At 50.5% G+C, this 22,057-nt stretch overlaps 1 protein-coding gene across 2 annotated transcripts in view; it reads left to right on the top strand.

Annotated features, from left to right (window-relative positions):
• Positions 1-22,057, top strand: part of IFT81 (intraflagellar transport 81) — a 1,024,548-nt gene that overhangs the window by 409,604 nt on the left and 592,887 nt on the right. For both annotated transcript variants that reach the window (XM_078667498.1, XM_078667499.1), the window contains one exon: positions 1,727-1,873. In XM_078667498.1, the coding sequence (XP_078523624.1) occupies positions 1,727-1,873 (147 nt within the window). The remainder of the gene's footprint in view (positions 1-1,726; positions 1,874-22,057) is intronic.

Raw genomic sequence — 22,057 nt, 5'->3', positions numbered from 1 at the left:
TATTGGAGTTAAAATTCATCCGGACCTGGGGTCCTCACAGGAGGGTTCTTTGTAATTCTCCGGAACAAGTAGTGCCTATTGTTTTGGTCTGAGGTTTCGTGAAAGAGCGCTCTAAACCATGCAGTGCTGGTTCCTACTCATAAAATATGGTGTATGCTTCCCTTCCTTTTTGGTAGTGGCGTAACGAAACTTGAGGCCCCCCCTCAAAGTACACAGAGGCCACCCCCCGGCCCACCACCTAGCACTTTTGCTGAGGAGGCCCCCTAGAGCTAGGGCCCGCTGCCCCCGCACCGCGGGGGCTTATGTTAAGCCGGTGCTTTTCCGATCATGAAAATATTCTTGAACTGGTTTAGGAGGATTCACATAAATATGATTTCCCTGAGTCTGAACTGGTCCAGCGGTGTCTTCTACCGAGATCTATTGTCTCGGCAAGGAAAGATCAGTGTGATGGTTGGAGTTTACTGAGCTTCTGATGCAGAATGGAATATTATTATTGAAAGCAGCTTGGACATTCACCTTTGGCTCTTGAAACATTGAGATATGCTGGGTAAGATCTGATGCTTGTTGTTATGACTTGCTGTCATGGCGTGTACCATTCAGAGAAGCATACTGCACCTTTAATAGTTCAGATAGGTGAGGTGCAGCAGGTATTGTTGTCAGAAGCATCTTTACTCACCTGTGGCATCCGTAGCTGAGGAGGACAAGATTTTGAGGAAACCCGTAATTTTATGTAACTTCTCTTCCTTTTCTGAATGATCAGAGGCTCTTCCAACCAGTGTTACGCGGGAGGCTTTCAAAGCTAACAAATCTGTATAAAGAATGGCTTCGTTCAGATTAATAAGGAGTACATTTAGAGTTTATCGTATATTAGGGGGTTTGAAGTCCTTGCCCTCCCAACTGGACGGGTTGACATCTGCTGCTTTTGGCGGAAGTCCCGCATATTCCAAACTGTAAATCAAGCCCAACGTTATGTTCCTTCTATGATGTTGGTTCGGATGTCTACTGGGACCCCTCAGCAGATCGTGTAATGGCCGGTCGTCAATCCATCCTCAAGGACCTTGATCTCCAGATGCCCACCAGGCAGAAAAGTTTTTGGGGCCAAAGGAGGAGAACACAGCAGTGCTCCTTGGGTAGGTGGGTGGCGTCTCCTTGGCGCTGTGTGATGCCAGTGAGACTCCCTATGACATATTCTACCTCTTTACCATGACTGAATGTCAAAAATCTTTTGACTTTAGTTTTTCAAAGATAATGAAAGTGCGGAGGAAATACAGAATTCGTCAAAACCAATATTTCAAAGGCACATAACTTTTTCTTCTCTATGAATCCCTGTTGACGTTGGACGAGTCCATGATTGGATTTGTCCAAGACTAATTTATTTATCTAACTAGTGCATTGGTTGGATATAAAATTAGCTCGATTTCTCAGAAAATACATTATAAAAGTTTTCAGCTTATTCTTATTATTTTTTAATCCATAAAGTCCTTTGGTTTACGTGACAGCTGAAGGAACCCTACATTTGCCCCACGTGTTGCACCCTTGCATGGTCCTAATGCTTTATCCACTGTTTAATACCTCCTTGTCATTGTTTCCCTACATTTTGTCTGGTCAGTTTCCTTTTTGTTTTCTCTGCAACAAAATCCACAGTTCTATTTAACTCGCATCGTGCTGTATTTATTGTGCAATATTGTGCAGGGGCTTACAAGAGTCTGCATTTATTGTCCAAAAGGCTTCAATTATTGCCCGGAAGAAAGAAGCAAAGGCCGAAGAACTGCAAGAGGCCAAGGAAGAGCTTGCAAACGTGGAGAAGGAAATAGTCCACAAAGCAAACGAGGCCCGGGATTTCGATGGCTCGGAGGTTCTAAAAGGCGACGAGGTAAGTTTTTCTAGAGCTAAAATAACAAGCGTTTACAATGCAATAGGTCTCGCAGCATTAAAGTTTGAGTTATTGGCATTGTATATGACAATGCGTTGCATACATTTTTTAGCAAACTTTGAATTGGTGAGCAGTGAGAGTGTGTGCAAGAGTATGCTGTTGCTCACAGCTGTTATTATTCACACAGCTCTGATGATGCACCTCACGCACGGGGCTGACGCAGTTATTATTCACACAGCTCTGATGATGCACCTCAGGCACGGGGCTCACAGCTGTTATTATTCACACAGCTCCGATGATGCACCTCACGCACGGGCTCACAGTTGTTATTCACACAGCTCTGATGATGCACCTCACGCACGGGCTCACAGTTGTTATTCACACATCTCTGATGATGCACCTCACGCACGGGGCTGACGCAGTTATTATTCACATAGCTCTGATGATGCACCTCAGGCACGGGCTCACAGCTGTTATTATTCACAGAGCTCGGATGATGCACCTCACGCACGGGGCTGACACAGTTATTATTCACACAGCTCTGATGATGCACCTTAGGCACGGGCTCACAGCTGTTATTATTCACACAGCTCTGAAGATGCACCTCACGCACCGGGCTGACACGGTTATTATTCACACAGCTCTGATGATGCACCTCAAGCTCGGGCTCACAGCTGTTATTATTCACACAGCTCTGATGATGCACCTCACGCACGGGGCATGCAGTTATTATTCACACAGCTCTGATGTTGCACCTCATGCACGGGCTCACAGCTGTTATTATTCACACAGCTCTGATGATGCACCTCACGCACGGGGCTGACGTACTTATTATTCACACCGCTCTATTTTGTGCACCTTTGTAACTGTATATGTGTAACTTGTTAGTGTGTTTAGTGTATCTTGTGTTCCTTTTGTAACTTACCTAGTTCTTTTGTAAAGCGCTCTGACACCTTTTGGGTAAAGTTTGCGCTATATAAAACTTCATTAAAGAAAGTAAATAGTATAGGTAAATATTAATTCATTTCAGCAGTGGATATGCGAGTTCCCTACCCCTCCGTCATTAGTGTAACGTTGTGAGGGCACAGACCCGCAATAGCGTAATGACTACAGAGATTGGAATAACTAGGGTGGGTGAGCGTGTGCCCAGTCTGTTTCTTTATTCGAACGGGATGCCTCTGTAGTCTGCTACAATGGATGACGTGCGAGAAAGCAAGTCAATGCTGCAGCAGGGTGCCACTCGAACCACTGCTTCTTAACAGAACGTTTAGTGTCGAAAATGCCACATATGCCTCAGAGAACCGTCCCCGTATGGTACATGCCCTGACAACGTCCCTTAAGGATGCCACGCATATCCCAAAACCCGGGAACGGGGGCAGCAGCCAAAGCTTCCTGCACAGAGTATCAGTTACGAACATACCAGGGAGAGGTCCAACGATCGTTCACTCTGACGATAAACAGCCATACCACACTCTTTAACGTTCCTCCCATCCTGAAAGTCGAGCCACAGGCTGGCCTAACATCCCCGCTCTGGGAGAAGCGGTTAAAAACAGGTCCGTTACCGACTAACATTAAGAAACCCCTAACCAAGGCAACAAACTCGCTTCAAACTGGGCGGCTTACACAGCCTGTATGAGAGCGGCTGGAGAGTAGCACGTGCGGACCTGCCCCAGCATCAAATTAAATGGCATGAACGGACAGCAAAAAGCATGAAAACCACAACACGAAACCTAAACCTTCTGTGGGGCGGGACTTCCGTCTTCGGAAGCCCGCACCCCGCCCACGGAGTGCCACGGAGAGAAGCAGTGCTGGTGACGCGGGGCTCCCATGCCCGAGGGAGATCCCCGCGGAGGCTGCAGAAGTCCAGAATGGCGGTAAGTGGCGCTTAGTTGTAGGGGGGAGGAGGGGTGTGCTTGTGTGTGTGTGTGTGTGTGTGCGCGCGCCTGTGTGTTGCCTGTGTGTATGTGTGCGGTGGCGGCAGCGGGGGGGGGTTCTCTATGTGTGTGTGCGTGCGTGTGTGTAGGTGCGCTCGTGTGTGTGTCTCTGTGTGTGCGCATGCGTGCAGGGGGGGGTGTGGCTGTGTGTTACCTTTACATTTAACAGGTAAACTCTTCCCCTTCCGTGTTTTACACATTTATATATGCCACTGCTAATGCAAATAAAAGAGGTCATGAATAAGAGGATGCAACTCTCTCCAACCCCCACCGCCTCCGTGAAGTGCAGCCACAGTGCAAAGTCTGCATTCAGAAAGTAGGACCAGCCTGGCTGCAGCTCCACTAGCACACAAGATCTGAAGCACAAAGCACAACAAGCTCACTGCACACATAAAGCGGATACAACCAGAGAAGGCGCGGTGCCTGCTCAGAGTGGGCCGCAGCGGTGCACGCAGAGAACAGCGACAGCACAGCATCAGCAAGGCAAGATTCTCTACCACACAGAGCCTGTTTACTAACAGCAGCGTAGTCTTTCCTCCCCATCACCCAGCCAGGCACAGAACTGAGAAAACGAAAGTACTAGGGGCAGGAATGTTGAAAGCCGCATAACCACATATAGGCAGGGCAGCATTATTGCAAGATTCCCTCACATTCTGAACATGTACAACGTGCGTAGATGCAAGGTAACACATACACACACATACAGTATGGCCAGCAGCAGTGTAAGCAGTCAAATATAAATATATATTTTTAAATGTGTAGTTTTTCTTACAGAGATGCTGTCTCCTTGTGAATGACAGCATTTGAAACTGACCAAATATAATGTGAGTGGTCATTCGAGGTACTTTGACCATGTAGCAGATTCGCTGAAAAAATATACTAACATGTTTTGTTTTGTACTTCATTTCGTGGCAGTGAAGACCCATTCATCCTCATAAATATGAACAATGAATAATCCAGCACTTGTTCGTCTTGGCTGCTGTATATCAAGGTAGCCTCCATCCTCACAGCCTCTCGGGTCCACCTGTCCCACTGCACCCCAGATTTTGTTCAGTTACTGTAACGTTTCCAACCTATGCAATATTCAGATGAGCAACGTGCGATAAACAATGATCTATGAAGTGAAATAAATCTGCATAAAAATACAACGAAAATTCACCAACCTTTTCTTTCACTGTGAGCTTTTTAGCCTAACACACATTGGGTGCTTGTGAGAACCATACTGTTGGACAGTTTCCCTTGAGACCTCATCCTTGTCTGCAGCCAGCAGCAGCTCATGCAACAGCCAGCTGTTCTCCATAGCGGGGTACAGGACACCAGCGCAACCCTATCCAGCGAACGGGTGCCCTTCTGGAGCGAGGTCTTCTCTCCAGGTCTCTGATGGAAGCTTTTGGAGCGAGGCTGGTAAGGGACAAATGTGGCCGTAGAAAGCGCCAGTCAGGGCGGAGCCACAACTCTATATCTGCGCATTGGAAAGCAGGGGTGCCCACGCACACTGAACTTGTGCTGCACACCAGATGTTGTTGTCTTCCTCTACTCCTCCTTCTCCTACCTGGGTGCCACCACTCCACATGTACACTTCTCCTACACCTGGCTGCTCTCCCATCCTCTCTCCTGCAGGCTCTTGTCATAGCTGGTGGTGGCTGGGGTTGACCATGTTAGCACTCTGGGATCGGTGCAGCTACCCGATGGAGCTACGATACCTGATGCTCAGCGGCATTATTGCGAAGCGCTAATGTTACAAGATGAAGCTTTAATTTGTATAATGTAAAATCTGTGCACCATATTTTTTTTTAATTTTTTTTTAAACGTTTTTTATTGCAGATTGAGCATCACATTACAGTCAGTAGTGCAGTATCATTTCTATGCCGCCTCCACCATCTCTTGTTGCTGCGCCTGGTCAGTATACACAGCCTTTCTGCCCACATCCCGAAGGCCGGGCGGCAATAATTATAATCTCGATGCATGCTATTATGGCACTTATATTGAACGTTTACACTAGGCATTTTGCTGTCTGCTTTTGGTTTATCACCCCAAACCCCCCCACCCCCCATGGGCAACTTTTCCTCAACTCCCTATGGTCCGTACTTCTAAAACTGGTTCCCCCCCCTCCCCTCTCCCTCAGTGTCCCCGCCTGCGCCTAACTCCGAGTGAATCGAGCCTGTGGCTATGGACAGAATCACTATGGTGTTTACTGTATGTGCATGTCTGGTGAGGGTGTCGGTCCCGCAGTAGGCTCAGTACGGTCACTAGGGCCCTCTCGGTCCGATTCCCCTTCTTCCTCCAGTGTACTGTCTCGCAGCGCTTGCACCATCGCCTCCCACGCCATCGCTGTTTCCTGTGCTCGCTTGTCTGATCCACGTCGGGCTAGCTGATACCTGCTCACGCTCTCAGCTGCCGCCCATTTCAAAAATTTGTTTAGCCATCTCCGGTGTGTCGGCCCTGTTTTGGATTTCCAGTTCCTGGTCAATTCCCTTTTCGCGAGAATGAGGCCCATGTCAATGAACTTGCTCGATATTTTATTTTTGGGCGTATATGGGAACCAATGCAACATGCTAACGGCCCCATCATATTGCAGGTCCCTTTCCGTCACCTCATTCAACGTGGTGCCAATTTCCCTCCAGTAGTCCTGTAGGTTGGGGCAAGCTCTCAGCATATGTATCAGATCCGCGTTCTCCTTATTACACCTGGGGCAGGCCGTGTCCGCCACTCCGAAGTATTGCGCGATCTTGCCCGGGGTGAGGTAGGCCCGATGGACAATATACAGGTGAATAAGTTGGAATCGCGCGTTTCTAGTGCTCTTTCTAGGCCTCCGCACTAGTTGGGACCACGCAGCATCCGGGATTTCCATCTGTAGATCCGTTTCCCATTTGGCCTTCAACGCCGCTAGCGGCTTCAGGGATTCACGTAACATTCTCGAGTAGAGACACGTTACTGCCTTAAAGGTGTCCGCAGCCATCATTGTGTACTGGCATGCCAGTGTCGTCGGTGGATCGAGCAACCCTTCTCCCCAGTGCGCTTGTACGGCTCTAACTACTGCCGCGTGCAGCAGATAATCTCCCCTCGGGAGGTCATATCGCTCTTGTAGTGTTTGGTATGGGGTCAGCACGCCATCATCGTAGAGATCCCCCACCATCTGTAAACCCGCCTCCTCCCACAGCTGGAGCCTCGACCAGTCACCCCGTGAGGAAACGCAGTCACCATGCCCAGTGGTATCTCGGGTGCATACGGGTGTTGTACTCCCGCTCGCACCCTTGAGCGGTTCCAACATAGTCGGAACGTCCGTTCCTCTTGGGATAGTCCATTGAGCACTAGCTTTTGATGTAATACGATATACGACAGCACGTGGCGGGGGGTTCCGTCTTCCCTTTCCGGTCCACGAAATGCTCTCGCCAATTCCTGCGTAAACGTTTGTAGTTGGGCCGCCAAATAGTATAGTTCGAAGTCCGGGACCGCTAGTCCCCCTTCGTCTTTGGGGCGGGTCAGTGTTGCCAACGCGATTCTGCGTCTGCCTTTTCCCCATAAGAACGAAATTATCGCTGTTCTCAGCTGTTGGAAGACTGCTCTCGGCACCCAGATGGGAAGAGTCCTGAAGTAGTACAGCAGGCACGGCAATGCAATCATTTTTAAAAGAGCCACCCGACCGGCCACCGACAGAGGTAGGGTGGACCAAAAGGACATGTTGGACCGGAGTGCTCGGATACAGCGGCCCACATTGCCCTCCAGCATGTTCGCCGGTTCGTGGTAAATGTGCACCCCCAGGTAGGTCAAACAGTCAGGCTCCCATCTAAGCAGTGGGTGGGCCGGAGGTTGGAACTCCTCCTTCCGAAGAGGGAAGAGGCAGGTCTTAGCCCAATTCACTTTCAGGCCTGACAGGGCGCCGAAGCGTGCCAGCAGCCTCTCTGCACCTTCCACGGCCCTCTCGGCGTCCTCCAAATAAAGGAGAATGTCGTCCGCGTACAGTGAAATAAAGTGTTGCGCCCCTTTAAGTCCCAACCCTTGATAATAGGTTCCCCGTCTGGCCATCGCTGCCAGTGGCTCCACCGCTAGTGCAAATAGCAGGGGAGAGAGTGCACACCCCTGTCTGGTACCCCGATGTACCTGGTATTGATGTGAGACCAGGGTGCCAACCCTCACCCTCGCCGCCGTGTACAACACTTTCGTCCATGAGATGTATCCATCCCCTAGGCCGAACCTCCGCATCACTTTATATAAATACTCCCACTCTAGGCTGTCAAAGGCCTTCTCTATATCCACAGCTAACACGAGGGGAGTCCTTGCCCCTGGGGGCGGTTTGTCCACCAGTTTGAGCAGCCTTCGGATGTTGTGAGTTGTGTTGCGGGTGGGTATAAATCCGGACTGGTCTTTATGAACTAGGTCTTGCATGTGGGTTAATAATCTGGCGGCCAATATAGTGCTCAGTATCTTGTAATCCGTTGTTAACATGGATAATGGTCTATAAGACGCTGGGTCTGTGCTTTCTCTACGCGGTTTGAGCAGGGGAATCATTATGGCCTCACTCATCGATCGGGGGAGACGGCCTCTGTCTTTGGCCTCATTGTATATTAGTTGGAGCTTTGGGGCCAAGTGGTCCAGGTATCGTCCGTAGAACTCGATGGGTAGGCCATCTATTCCCGGAGTTTTGTTACGTGCCATTAGTTTCACTGCACCCCTTATTTCTGATATCTCTATCGGGCCCCCTAGAGCCTCAGCCTGTTCCCGCTCGAGCTGCGGCAGTTGTAGTTCTGCCAGAAAGGCGTCTATTGCCTCCGCCTGATCCCCCAGCGCGCTTTTGTATAACGTTTCATAATATGTCCGAAAGCAACTCAATATATCTGATTGCGTGCCCCCCTCCCCCTTCAAAGCCAGGATCGGGTGACCACTCCTAGTGGATTTCGCCAACCAGGCTAGGAGTGCGCCAGTTTTATCTCCCTCTGCGTGTGATTTCGTTAGGTACTTTTTGTAATCAAAACTGCGGAGGCGCTCCATCTCCACTGCTACCGCTTCCCTTGCCTCGCTAACCATCCTCTGCAACTCGGGCCGGTTGGGGCGCGACCGTTCGGACTCCCTTAACTTGTCCTCGGCCTTCCCTAGGTCATCTAGCAGAGACTTGCGTACCCCGGTGCACTTCCCCATACAATGCCCCCTCACTACAACTTTAAAGGCGTCCCACTCCACTGCTCTGGTCGTAGTGGAACCCTCGTTCTCTGTGAAGTATTGGGAGATCTTCTCTTTCAGTTCTTCCCGGAAGGGCGGATCATCAAGTGTGTCCGGCCACAGCCGCCACGTCGGAATCAGCGATTTCTCAGCCATCCAGTTCAGCGTCAGGGGCAGTGGGTTATGGTCAGACAGTGTGCGCGCTAGGTATTCAGTCCCTGTCACTACTGGAAGTACCGCATGGGAGCATAAAAAAGTGTCAATGCTGACATGGAGGTCATGAGGGCTAGAGTAAAATGAATAGTCTCGCTCCATCGGGTGTTGTATTCGCCATGCATCTGTTAGTCCCCATTGTCCTTGCCAATCTATCCTGCTTCTCGCTAGTCTATGTACTGGGGATGAATGCAGTGGCGGATGCGACCTATCCAGTATCGTGTCCGCTATAGAATTGAAGTCCCCTCCCAACAGAACAGGACCTGTGAGGTAAGTGGCCAGTTCCCCGGACAGTTTAGTAAAGTAGTTTGCTTGGTCTACATTGGGTGCGTAAATACTGCCAAGAACTATGTGCCGGCCTCTAAGCGTACCCTCGACTATCACAAACCTCCCCTCCGGATCCACTGTATGTCTGGTTTCCTGAAAAGGAGTGCCCGCGCGTATCCATATTAATACCCCTCTAGCAAAAGCAGAGTATGTGGTGGCGAACAATTGCCCTCTACATCTACGCTGCAGCGCAGTCCCTTCCTGTTTCGTCAGGTGGGTTTCTTGTAGAAATGCAATTTGTACCCCTCTGCGAACCAGATAGGCATGGATCTTGTGCCTCCTCGCCATAGTGTGCAACCCCCTCACATTCCATGACACACACTTTATCATTCCTGCATTAGCCATTATCCCACAGTGTCCGGTTCAAGTAAAAGAAATATCGTCTCCTGGCATCAGGCGTGACACTGATCCCTCCCCCCCAACGAACATCCCCCATCCCCCCTCCCTCCGCTACGCCTTGAGTTCCCGCAACTTCTCCAGGCCCCCCCTCCCCCAGAACAGGACCTAACCCCGAAAGAGCAGCTCCCATCCAAACTAAGAACGAGCAAACGTGCTCACTAGTTCTACTAATCCGCAGTCTGCACTACGGAGGCCGTAAGGGCCCTAAGGAGCGTGTACTAGGTGCAAGTACTAAAATCTCAGTTCCTCCCCCTCCGCCCCACAATACGCAATAGCACTCACAATGATCCAGTCTTACAGCCATCTGCTTGGGCGTTCACAGCGGGAGTCCCAATATCCTCAATTCCAGGAGTAGCGTTAGCGCTCTGTTTCTCAGCCTTCAATAATGTTCTCCGACGTCTGTGGCGTGACCGTCGGGCCCTTCAAGTCACCAAACTCCGAGTGTTCTGTCTCTGATCCCGTTTCCTGGTTCATCTGAGCCTGAAACTCTTCCTGACTGGGCGATCGCTGATCCTGAGACATCCATTACCGCCTGCAACGCTGCTCTCCTCTCGTCCTCTGTTTGGGATTCCGTTGGTTTCCTGAATTTCCGGTCGGGCCCTCGGTGCCTCTCCGACCTCTTCACCAGCTGCTTCTGACGTTCCTCCTCCGCTCTATAACGGGCCCCGTCCGTGCCCGCCTTGTAAGTGTCCCACCAGGTCCATGCGTCCGCTGCCGTGGGGAAGAACAATGACTTATCATCCACTATGACTCTAAGCCTGGCCGGGAAAAGGAGCGAATACTGGATGCCTTCAGTTCGCAGCTCTTTTTTGATGGAGAGGAATGAGGCCCGGAGCTTCTGCGTTTCGAACGTGTAGTCCGGGAACAGCGTGACTCTACTATTGTCCACTTGGAAGGGGCCCGTTTCCCGGGCCCTCTGTAGCAGCCAATCCCTGTCTTTATAGTGCAGTAGTTTGACGACCACTGGGCGAGGTGGAAGGCCCGGCTGTGGGGGTTTGGCGGAACTCGGTGTGCTCTTTCCAATGTGAAGAAGGGCGAAAGGCCCTCAGGGGCAACCACCGTCTTCAGCCAGTCAGTTAGGTACCCCACCATGTCCGATCCCTCCTTTTTCTCAGGAAGGCCCACCAGGCGCACGTTGTTCCTCCGGCTGCGATTTTCGGCATCCTCCGCCCGTCTTTCCAGGGTCTGTATACGTTCCAGGGCCTCTGTGAGTCGCCCCTCCATGGTCTTATGAGCTGGCGCTAAGTCCTTTAGGGTGTCTTCCGCAGCTTTGACCCTATCCGCAAGCTTTCCGTGATCAGCCCGCAAGAGCCCCAATCCTGTCGAGACTTCCGCAATATCCTGACGCAGAGCGTCTTTCGTGGCTGCGATGGCCTCCAGGATACGGTCCTGCATCTGCTGTAGTTCCGTCGGGGCCTGCAGGACATCTTCAGGTGTTTCAGTGGGTGGGGGGCCATCTCCCCTCGTACCCCTGGGCTTCCCCATCGGGTCCCAACGAGATACGCCGGCGGGTGGGCAACAGTCGGTTATGGTCCTGGTTGAGAGCGACCACGGGCTTCTCGGTTCGCACCGGTCTCCCACGGTCACGTGTCTGTCAGGGGGCCCGACCAGGTCTGCGCGGTGGTGGTCCTAGACGCAGGCCCTTCTCGGATACGCAGGCCAGCTCCGCCGTCTCACTTGTGGCCCTTGTCAATGGTCTCCGCTTACGTCGTCTAGGGTGACACTCAGGGTCCAAGACGAGCGGTGTGGTTCCTTGGCATCTGCGCGCCAGGTACACAGCTCTTTCACTGCCCCCCAGGTATCCTCTGCGGTTGAGCAGCACTTCTATGTGTGTGTGTTTCGGCACCGTTAGAACTCTCGTTGAGGGGTCCCGCGCTGTGGTTTAGGCCCATAGAGTCCAGCGTGAGTGATCGTTAAGAGGTGCTTCCTCCCAATGCAGTCCCGGGCCCCAGTCTTCCAAGAGGGGAGCAAGTCCGCCACCATCCCGGTGTGCTCCGGCGGTCCACGAACGCCGGTCGCGCTCAAGAGCAGTGGGGGGGCGGTCCGTGGTCCGGTGTGAGGCCTGCAATTGAGCCCAAGCCGGCTGCGGCGGTCCCCCAATCCACGCCGGTGGTGCAGTCGGGAACTCCCCGAACTTCGATGGTCGGGCGGGTCCGATCCCGGATCCGAGGTAGGCCCCATGCCAGAAGCCGGGGAGTCCCGTAGGGCGCTCGGGAAGAGAAGGGCGTATCTCACTCAGTGCAGGGGACCAAACCCTCCGGGTCCGGGTCGGAGCGCGTCTCCCTCGGTTCAAGTTCGCCTCGGTTAGGGAGGATTCCGCCGTGACTGCGCCTCCCACTCTCCGGGCCGCAGGCAGCGCCGATCACGGGCTCCGGGCTCCGATGCGGTCGCCATCTTGGTCAGCATCGGGCGCTCCGCTCTTCGCTGTTTTGAGCTGTTTACAGCGGTCGGATGGGAGCCGCTGGCCTCCAAGCAGGTACTGAGGTCTGTTGGCGGAGCGCCCCCCCAGTTTCATGGGGTCCGTCCGCGTGCTTTGTGGATTAGTTTCAGGATTTACGGGCGGAGGTCGGGAGCCGCTTTAGGCAGCGACCATCACCGTTGGCTGCTAGCCACGCCCCCCCATCTGTGCACCATATTTATACCATTGGATAAAGCGACATGAGATATAGCGATCCAGTGATAGTACTTTTTTCAGGAAGTAAGTTACATGAAGAGATTTGTTATTTCTGTGTATAAAACTCCCTCACCTTCACATCGTTAACACGCTGATGCATATTAACTCCTACATGCTTTGTTGTGTTAGCTGACACAAAGACTATACTCTCTGCATGTTATGCATGATACTCATACATCACTCTCGATTCCATTTAGTATACAGTTGTACATAGCACACCCAGTCCATCATTTGTATACTTCCAAAGTGTCTGAAGTATTGCTCTCTTCCCTTCATAAAGAGAAATGTGTCAGCCACCAGAAAGAATCTCATCTGGTTCCATCTCAGAAAGCACCTTTCCTAGAGATGTGAACAGTTCATCTTTGGGTGTGGCAGAATTTCCACCAAAGAGAGTCTGGTCTGAATAACACGAATCAGCACTTCTCCACTTCACTTGCAGCATCGGCATGATGATTCCATGACTTCTGGAGCTCATTGCCTTGTCTATTTATGTTTTTTATCTGGCAAGGTTTTAAATGAGGACTCTTCAGGCCCTGTAATTCAGAATCAGTCACTGAATCCTCAGATTAAGAGGATTATGCTCTCGTGGAGAAGTGTGGCGCAATGGTTAGAGCAGCAGACCCTGATGCAGAGGTCTAGCCTGGGACCAGGGTTCAATTCCCCGCCTCGGTGGGTCTTGGGCTCAAAATTCCACGGATCTGATAATTCTCGCCTCGGTGCCTATTCCAATCATGGAGTCCCACTCTGCAACTCTGGGCAATAGCTTGCTTAATCTCCACAACGGCCCCCACAACGCTAAGGATGCCTGGCCTCCACCTTGGGGGTGCCCAGGAGTGGACACCTCACAGGGAAAACCAGGATGGGTTCCACAGCGGTATTCGTACAAGCGCCTTGAGACCCTTGCGGGTGAGTAGTGCGCTATACAAGTATCAATTTACACTACAGCAGCGAGCTGGAATCACCCGCAGAACTCTTAGACGCTTTTCCAACGTTCAATCCCTCATATCATTGTGAATGCATCACAGGGCTGTGGACAATCGAATGAACATTATCTGAAAGTGCCTCAATACAATGACGTTCACATCAGAAGTGCTTTCACTGTCATCATCTGAGATCTCATACCATTCCTTCCTTTTCTCTTGGTTAAAGGTGTTTGATTCCTGACGGACAACACGACTGAGGTGTTTCATCTAAACACACAGGGTGACTAGAAACTGAGGCTTTTCAGAATGAATTCTTTTATTCACAGAGAAGAGCTCTTTGTCCACCGTCTGCCACTCAGCTGGAAATTGGAAAGAAGTTCTTAAGAGATGATCTTCTGTATTATTAAATGACCTTTTTCCCGGACCGGTCTAGAAACATTATTGATACTTTCCTTTTATTCCCCATCATACCTTCAACTTCAGAAATCTTAGGGCTCCGACAACTGGAACACAGTACTTGTTGACCTATTTGGTCCTCATTAATTTTGGATCTCTGAACTCATGTCTGTGCCATAAAGCAATTCAGATCTGTAATCTTGCCAGGGACCTTCTCTCTTCCCAACCTTTGCTTTTCTGCCAAGCCCGATTGAGATAATCTAGCTGTTCATTGGAACATCCCATATAAAAAGATTGCTGTGATGTCTGCTGCTGGGTAAGACAGTAGACTCCATTAGGAAGCACTATGGAAGTACGTAGTTTACATTCTCATCCTGTGTGGGAAAGTAAAGTCCATCAACGTTCATTTCAGTGGCGTTGCTTTTCTCATTACTTATTGGACTGGAAGTGGGATTCATGCCGACAGTATATGTCACTTCTATGAGGCTTTGAAAAAGGGCATGTATCTTTAGGACACCTTTGGGCTGTTCGTCTGCAGTCTTTTTTTAAATAAACCAAATCATCATTTTTAATCGATAAATATAAACACTGCTAAAAATACATCAGTATTTTCCTCAAATTAGAAAATAATTTTCTGCAGGGAATTTTTTTTAGTGAGTCAGTTTCTTAAATTGTAGTCCAGTAAATCGGACTCAGTGACTTCGTAGAAGTACTAGACGGAGCTAATGAAATACATTTAAGGAGTACGAGTGGATACCAAAGCATTACATTGTAAAAACAATTATTGTAGATTTGGTTTATTTGAGAGAAATACAGGACTTGTAAAACAGACTAGGCCTCAGACTGGTGATGGAAAGGTATGGGGATTAAGATTCGTAGACTGCAGCAGAGCACTGCTAGCAGCCCATGCAGGAAACACAGTCCCCTGTCCTCTTCACGCTGTGCTAGTCATGCCTGTGCCCTTTCCCCTCTCTGCCCACTCTGTGGGCTCTTACACAAGCAGGGAGATTGGCTCTTTTACAAGCAAGGAAACTTCCTGCTGTCATTCATGTTGCCAGACAGCCACAACCGGGCACCATGGGCCTCTCCTTTCCCTATGCTGTGGTGCCACTACACCTCATGCACTCATGATAGCTGATCCTGCTTAAACTCGCTGTGCGATTGAACAGTGTCCTGCTTTAAACTGGCACTGCTCTACCCTCCCGATGGTAGGTGTTGGACCACCCGCTCCAGTTACATCATTTTGTAACAATGAACTAGGCCCCCATGGAGCTTAAGGCCGCATCGGAATCCGAACTGGCTGCACTTTAGGAATCTACAGGCATGAAATCCCTCAGTGAAAATAGATTTTATGAGCTCTGTGTCCAAGGTCAACACAAATCATTAACGTGCCACGTAATCATTGAAAGCAACCATGCGTGCCATTACTAGCTGGGAAGTGGCAATCCCCAGGATTCATGGTGGCCGCTGTCCTAAAATATCAGAAGTACCCAAACATCCCGGCTCCACACACTGGGACGCTTCGCGCGGGATAAGAACACCTCTCAGGAGAGGTTAGGGACAGGATGTGGTGACATGGCTGTAGAAACTGGCACCAAGTCGAAAAGCAAATGAAACGTGCTTTTCAAATGGAACCGATGTCCCAGTTTTGCACAAATGATTTATTTTGCTATTACAAAATGTGCTTCCTCTCCCCATTGTTTCAATTGTTCTCCAATGTCCTAAAATGGTTACATCCCAGTAGGTGGCCTGTGCATGCGCTTTTGTGTACACCATATCTGGAAAACCTGTAACATTTTCCATATCACCTATGCTACTGCTGTAATGTACCCTCGGGTTACCTCCTCTCTTGGTAACGCAAATGCTCTTGGGAATGTATTGTTCTGCTGCTTGTACTGGGAATTGGAGTGGACTTCCTTAGCAGGGATTACGAGTCTCTTTCACTGTCTATTTTTACTGCTTGGCTTACACCGCCCTATTTAATGTTTTCGTTTCATTATTTTAAATGGTTGTCATGTCGCTTTCTTATGGGGAGGCTGTTGTACATCTGTACATCATTCTGAAGCACAGAAGGAGACAAAGATTTTTACAATTACACTGTTAATCTGTTTGTTTCATTTAAAGATGAATTCTTTCGTTTCCATCCTAGCTTTCACACATGTCTACTTCTTTACCTGGCATAACATGTTCTGCTGCAAAGTTGTAAAAAAAAAAAAAAGTTTAATTTGCGTCACACCCACTCTGTTCAAACTTTAGGGCCAGGTGTCCATACAGAGCGGTCACAAATAGCATTGTGACAAGTTTGTAATGCAGCCTGTATACTGAAAGGCGCGCCACAAAATTCTCATTTGCAGTGGTCGCAACCGGACCTGCTTAATGAATAAATAGTACGTCGGTAGGGCACTATTTGCAACCCCCTGCGATTGGCTATCAGCACACGAATGGAGGCTTGCATGGGATTACATACTTCCATTTCAGCATTTCTATTCCTAGGAGGACACTTTTTTAAGCAATGCTTGTTCTTTAAGGGAACAGGTGCTCCTTTAAAGAAAATATTTTTAATGTGGGAAGACATTGGCGAGAGCAGGCAGTGGCCATGGGATCACTGCCTACTCGCTGAAACCAACTGACACAGTTCCCGAAGTTGAGGCTGTGCACCAGGGACAGCTTCCTCCTTGCAGATGAGATACCATCTCCTTTGAGGTGTTGGTAACAGACCAGTAGGTGTCACGAACCATTGATACATCTCATTGTGAATCGCAAATGGAAGGTGATTCCCCTTTCATGCACCCTGGCAGTTACGTTTCAAAATGAGTCATACATTTCTTTTGTAATTTGGAAATGCAAATTCAAAATCTTTATTCGGTTTGTATCAAACTATAAAGGCAGAGGAATAAAATACAGGCAAAAGCCAAAGATAATATCGTAAAAATATGAAACATTAAACGATAGAGTGACCCAGTGCATAAAAACACAATCTGTACAGATTTGTTTGTTAACCATATAAACAGCTGAAATACATTTTTTTCACAGGAATCTAAAAAATATAAAACAATTCATTTCCCCACTCTTTTTCCTTTGATTAATTGCAGAAATCAAGAATGAAAAATTTCCTAGCTAACGTACAGGAAAGTTTCAATTCTATTAAGGAGGCGGAGGCGAGGATTAGGCTGTCACTTTCTCCTTTATTTTACTCCAGCAGCCATTAAAAGGTATCAACATTCTCAAACAAAACTACATTTCCCATGAGCATCAGCGAAAATGGAAACAGAAAATGTCCCGGTCACTGTCCAATCCCAGGCCAGGGCTCCTCATATCTTCCTCTGCTGGCACTCTATCCTCCTCCTTCTTCCTGCGACACTGCCACAGTCCTTCGTCCGTTATTCCTGTTTGCCCGCCTCGGAACCTACGGTACAAGCAGACTAACTAAGTAAGGCACCAGGAAGTGAATTTCCAACCAAATTAGGTAGCATCACTGTGCAAGTCAATCGACGTAAGAACATCATAGCATCACTGAGCAAGTCAATCGACATAAGAACGTCATAGCCTACAACAGCATATTAGGGAAAACTGTATCATCAAGATTTTACTTACCGTCCCAACGTAGCTATTCTGGGAGGGTTCGAATGAAGACAGGGTGGGCTAATCCTCGCCTCCGCCTCCTTAATAGAATTTAAACTTTCCTGTACGTTAGCTAGGAAATTTTTCATTCTCTGTCAGGAGCGGAGGCTTCTGATTAGGCTAGTTCAAACGTTATCCACCGCCAATGAAGCCAGAGACACTACTGGCTTAAAGTAAAATCTTTTGAAGGTGGAGTCTGAAGACCAGTCTGCAGCTTTCAGAATGTCTTCCAGACGAGCCCCCAGGGAAAAGGCCTTAGACGCCATTGCCCCTCTCACAGAATGGGCTCCAAACTGGGAAATATCTATGCCAGCTTCCTGCATAACCCAGCGCACCCACCGCGCAATAGTAGGGGATGAAACTGCCCGTGTGGTTTAGTAAGAGCAATGAACAGCTGTTTGACACCCTGTGGGCGTATATCAATCGTCGCCACTTCATAGGCCTTTAGCGCCCTAACCACACATAACTTCGGGACATCCGGGAATGCAGGATACGAGATAGATCGAGAATCGCCCTTGGTACGTCTGGAAATATGGAAGGTAACTCCATCCGGGGTCAAGACACGACCTGTAAGGTCCAAGGCTCTCACATCCGAGACCCTGCGACACAAAATCAGACATAGCAACATTGCCAACTTAGCTGAAATCTGTTTCCTCGACAGGTATTTATTGGACAGCCAGTCACGAAATAAGTTAAGGACCTTATTCACATCCCACAAAACTGAATAGCGAGGTTCCGGAGGAACTGATAACCTAATCCCCTGCAGCAGTTTGCAAACCAGAGGGTGTTGCCCTATCGGGTGGTTATCCAGCGGGATATGACCTGCCGAGATGGCCGACCTAAAGGTATTGATTGACCTGTACGCCAAACCTTCCTTCGCCAGTGAGGCTAAGAAATTAAGCACTTGGACAATGTCTGCCCCCATTGGATCAATCTGTAGTCGCAGACACCAACCACTCCACCGAGACCATGCTGATCGGTATCTCTTGTTGGTACTGTCTGCCCAGGATTTGGCCAACAGCGTGGCAGCGTCCTCCGAAAGTCCCGGGACTTGCCAGAGTTGCCTGTAACCCGCCAGGCAATCAGACACAGGTTGCCTGAGGCCAGGAGGTGGTGAGGATCCCCTTGAGGATTCCTGAGGAGATCTGGAACGTGGGGTAGAGGGATTGGAAAATCCCAGGAAAGTTCCCTCAGAACTGGAAAACCAGGCTTGCGATCTCCAGATCGGGGTGATCACCACCAGATCCGCCTGCTGTCTCCTCACCTGGGTTGACACTCTCATGATCATCGCAAAGGGGGGAAACGCATAACCCCTCTCTTTGCTCCAATCCTGCAGAAACGCATCTACCGCCGTTGCTTCCGGCTCCGGCCGCCAACTGAAATAGCGCTCCAGCTGGGCGTCCAGACGGGAAGCAAAAAGGTCCACTGAAAACGGACCCCATCTGTTCCCGATCGCCTCGAACACATCTGGATGAAGTCGCCATAGGCTGGCGTCCCTCCAGTGGCGAGACCACCAGTCGGCCACTCGGTTGGCTGAGCCGGGAAGGTGCTCCACCGACAGGGATATTTCGTTGGACAGGCAATACTCCCATAGAGTCCGGGCAAGGTCGGACAAAGCCCTGGACCTGGTTCCTCCCAGGTGGTTGATGTAGCGCACCACCCCCACATTGTCCATCTTCAGAAGGACACAGCACTGAATCCTGTCTTTCGTCCAACACCTCACCGCAAATGAACCTGCCATCAACTCCAAACAGTTGATGTGAAGGTCCTTCTCTGCGGATGACCATACTCCGCCTGTAGAAACAGCGCCGCAACGCGCTGCCCAGCCCAGGCCGCTGGCGTCGGATTCTATCACCAAATCCGGCTTGGAACCGAAGATCGCCCGACCGTTCCAAGCGTCCATATGTTCGATCCACCATCGAAGCTCCGTCCTCGCCTCTTCCGTGAGGGGAACGACCTGGGAGTAGGTAAGGCCCTTGCAGAGGTGAAAAGCCTTGAGGCGTTGAAAGGCCCGGTAATGAAGGGGCCCCGGGAATATCGCCTGAATGGATGACGATAAGAGACCTACAACCTGGCCAGGTGCCGTAACAGGATCGTCGGACGTGCCAGAGTGCGTCTCAACACGTGCCTGATCTTGGACAATTTCCGAGAAGGCAGGGACAAGGTGGCTTCCACTGAGTCTATCAGAAAACCCAGGAACTGCAACCTTCACGACGGGAGAAGGTCCGATTTGGCCTGGTTGACTATGAACCACAAGGACTCCAGAAGGCTGACCGCTCTTTGAAGATGGACCAGCAACTTCTGTGGACATTGATTCAGGAGGAGCATGTCGTCTAGATAAATTATGAGACGGATGCCCTCCGTGCGCAAGCGCTCCACCACCGGCTTCAGCACCTTGGTAAAACACCACGGAACGGACGACAGTCCGAAAGGAAGGGAGGCAAACTCGTAAATCTGTTGACCCCACTGAAACTGAAGAAAACGCCTGTGGGGAGCAAAGATGGGAATCGTGAGGTAGGCGTCTTTCAGGTCCAGCCGGACCATCCAGCCCCCCTCCTGAAGTAGATCCCGCAGGAGGTGAATACCCTCCATCTTGAAATGGCGGTAGATGAGCCAGCCATTGAATTCCTTGAGATTTATCACTGGGCGATAGCCCCCGTCCTGCTTTTCCACAAGAAAAAGGTTGCTGAGGAAACCTCGCGGGTGCAGCTCCGTCTGCACAATAGCCCCTTTCTGTAGGAGATCCGCGACCTCTTTGTCTATCAGAGAGCATTGGTCCGGCGTGAAGCCGATAGGTCTGGGACGAACGGACTGCCTGGGGAGTCCCGAGTATTCTATTTGGAACCCTCCGACGGTCTGTAAGACCCAGGCGTCGGAGGTGAGCGAAGACCATGCCTGAAGAAAAAAACGGAGTCTGCCCCCCACTTTCAGGCCCTTCACATTTTGAAGTCTCACCTCTGTGATTGTTGTAGCCGCCGTCTCCTCTTCCTCTTCCACCACGGCGGCGGGGATAACCTCTGGCCTGGTAGAAGTTTCCGAACTTGTCAGGATCCTGGTATTGACCTCTGTGGGAGTCGCCCTGCTTGTAGGAGCCTTTGTTATAGGGTCTGCCAGACAAGCGGCCCCTTCCTCGACTGGCTGCCCCAAAAACACGTGGTGTGAAGATCCGTTTCACAGACGTCTGGGCCTTGTCCAGAGAATTAAAGGTATTTACAAATTTACCCAGTTCTTTGACAAACGGGTCCCCGAAGAGGTTACCTTCCGCCATCGGACCTGCCTCAGATGTGGCCAGTCCCCCAAACTTCGGATCCATCTTGATTAGAATAGATCTTCTCCTCTCCGTAGAAATGGCTACATTCGCATTCCCCAGGAAAATAATCGCCCTTTGCGCCCAACCAGAAAGGGTCTCCGGGGAAATCAGGGATCACGAGGCCTTGGCGTCTTCGGCCATGTCTAAGATTTTTGCCAAAGGCCCCGCCGTGTCCAAGAGTTTATCTTGGCAGGCCCTCCAAGATCGGTCTATGCCCTTCTTGGGGTCCTTCACAAACTTTGTGAGGAAGGTGGACATTTTGGGGTCAATCTCTGGGGTAACCGTAACCTTACCCTCCAAGGTGGGGCGCGGGCACTCTGCCCGAAGACAACTAAGCACCTCTTGGTCCAAAGGCTTTCGAAGCCTGGCCGCCACCTTGGGAGCGGGAACCCAGTGCGATGAGCGTGGGTGGAGCAACTCGTCCGGGTTGAGCATGTCTGAACTGGGGTCGGAACTTGACGCCTGGGTGGGCTGGGCGGGAGGCCACGAACGATCTGGTTCCCCATCCCCATCCGAGGTTTGGGGTGACTCGTCTGTGTCGCGGTGGCCGCATCGTCCTGACCCCCCCCACACCCCCAAGTCTCCAGTCGGCGCCTCCTTTGAGGTCGAAGGGGTATCAGTAGTTTTCGCGTCTAAAAAAGCCTTTTTCAAGCGCGAGAATGCGTCGGCGTCCGCCCCCGTGTCCCCAGAACGCTTCCTCTTGGGTCCTGTGGTACTCGTCGATGGTTGGCCCGGAGGTATGGGGTCCGTTTGCCCCGAAAGGTCTGCTCCTTGCCCGAGGGGTTGGCACTGTGCCTGAAGCTGATCTATTTTCTTCTCTAGGGGTGCAACCACCCGCGTCACTGCCTTCAAAATGGAGGAGTCCATAACTTGGCAGAAGTGGTCATCTACCGGCAAGTACATGACCTGCTGCTCTTCCTCCTCCTCATAATATTCCTCATACTCCATAGCGCCTCTGCGCAACAGCAAGGAGCCAATTCAAATAGGGGGTAATAACAGGACAGAGCCCTGAGATATATCTCTTCCCACCGCAGCGGGGTAAGTATCAAGTAAAACTGGGACCGAACAGGCTCTGCTAAGAGGCACCATAAAGGAAGCCTGCCTGGGCCGGTCCCGAAATTGCACTAAATACCTTACCCGCCTCGCGGGTGTTCAGGCTCCAGGCAGGGGCTCTGAAAATCGTATCTTAGCCTTAGCGCTGCCAAATTAGAAAGAGAAATCACACCAGTC

Source organism: Lissotriton helveticus, chromosome 11 (assembly GCF_964261635.1).
Source record: "Lissotriton helveticus chromosome 11, aLisHel1.1, whole genome shotgun sequence".
Taxonomy (NCBI): Eukaryota; Metazoa; Chordata; class Amphibia; order Caudata; family Salamandridae; genus Lissotriton; species Lissotriton helveticus.
Note: the sequence above shows the minus strand (reverse complement) of the source record. Positions and strands in the feature narration are given on the sequence as shown.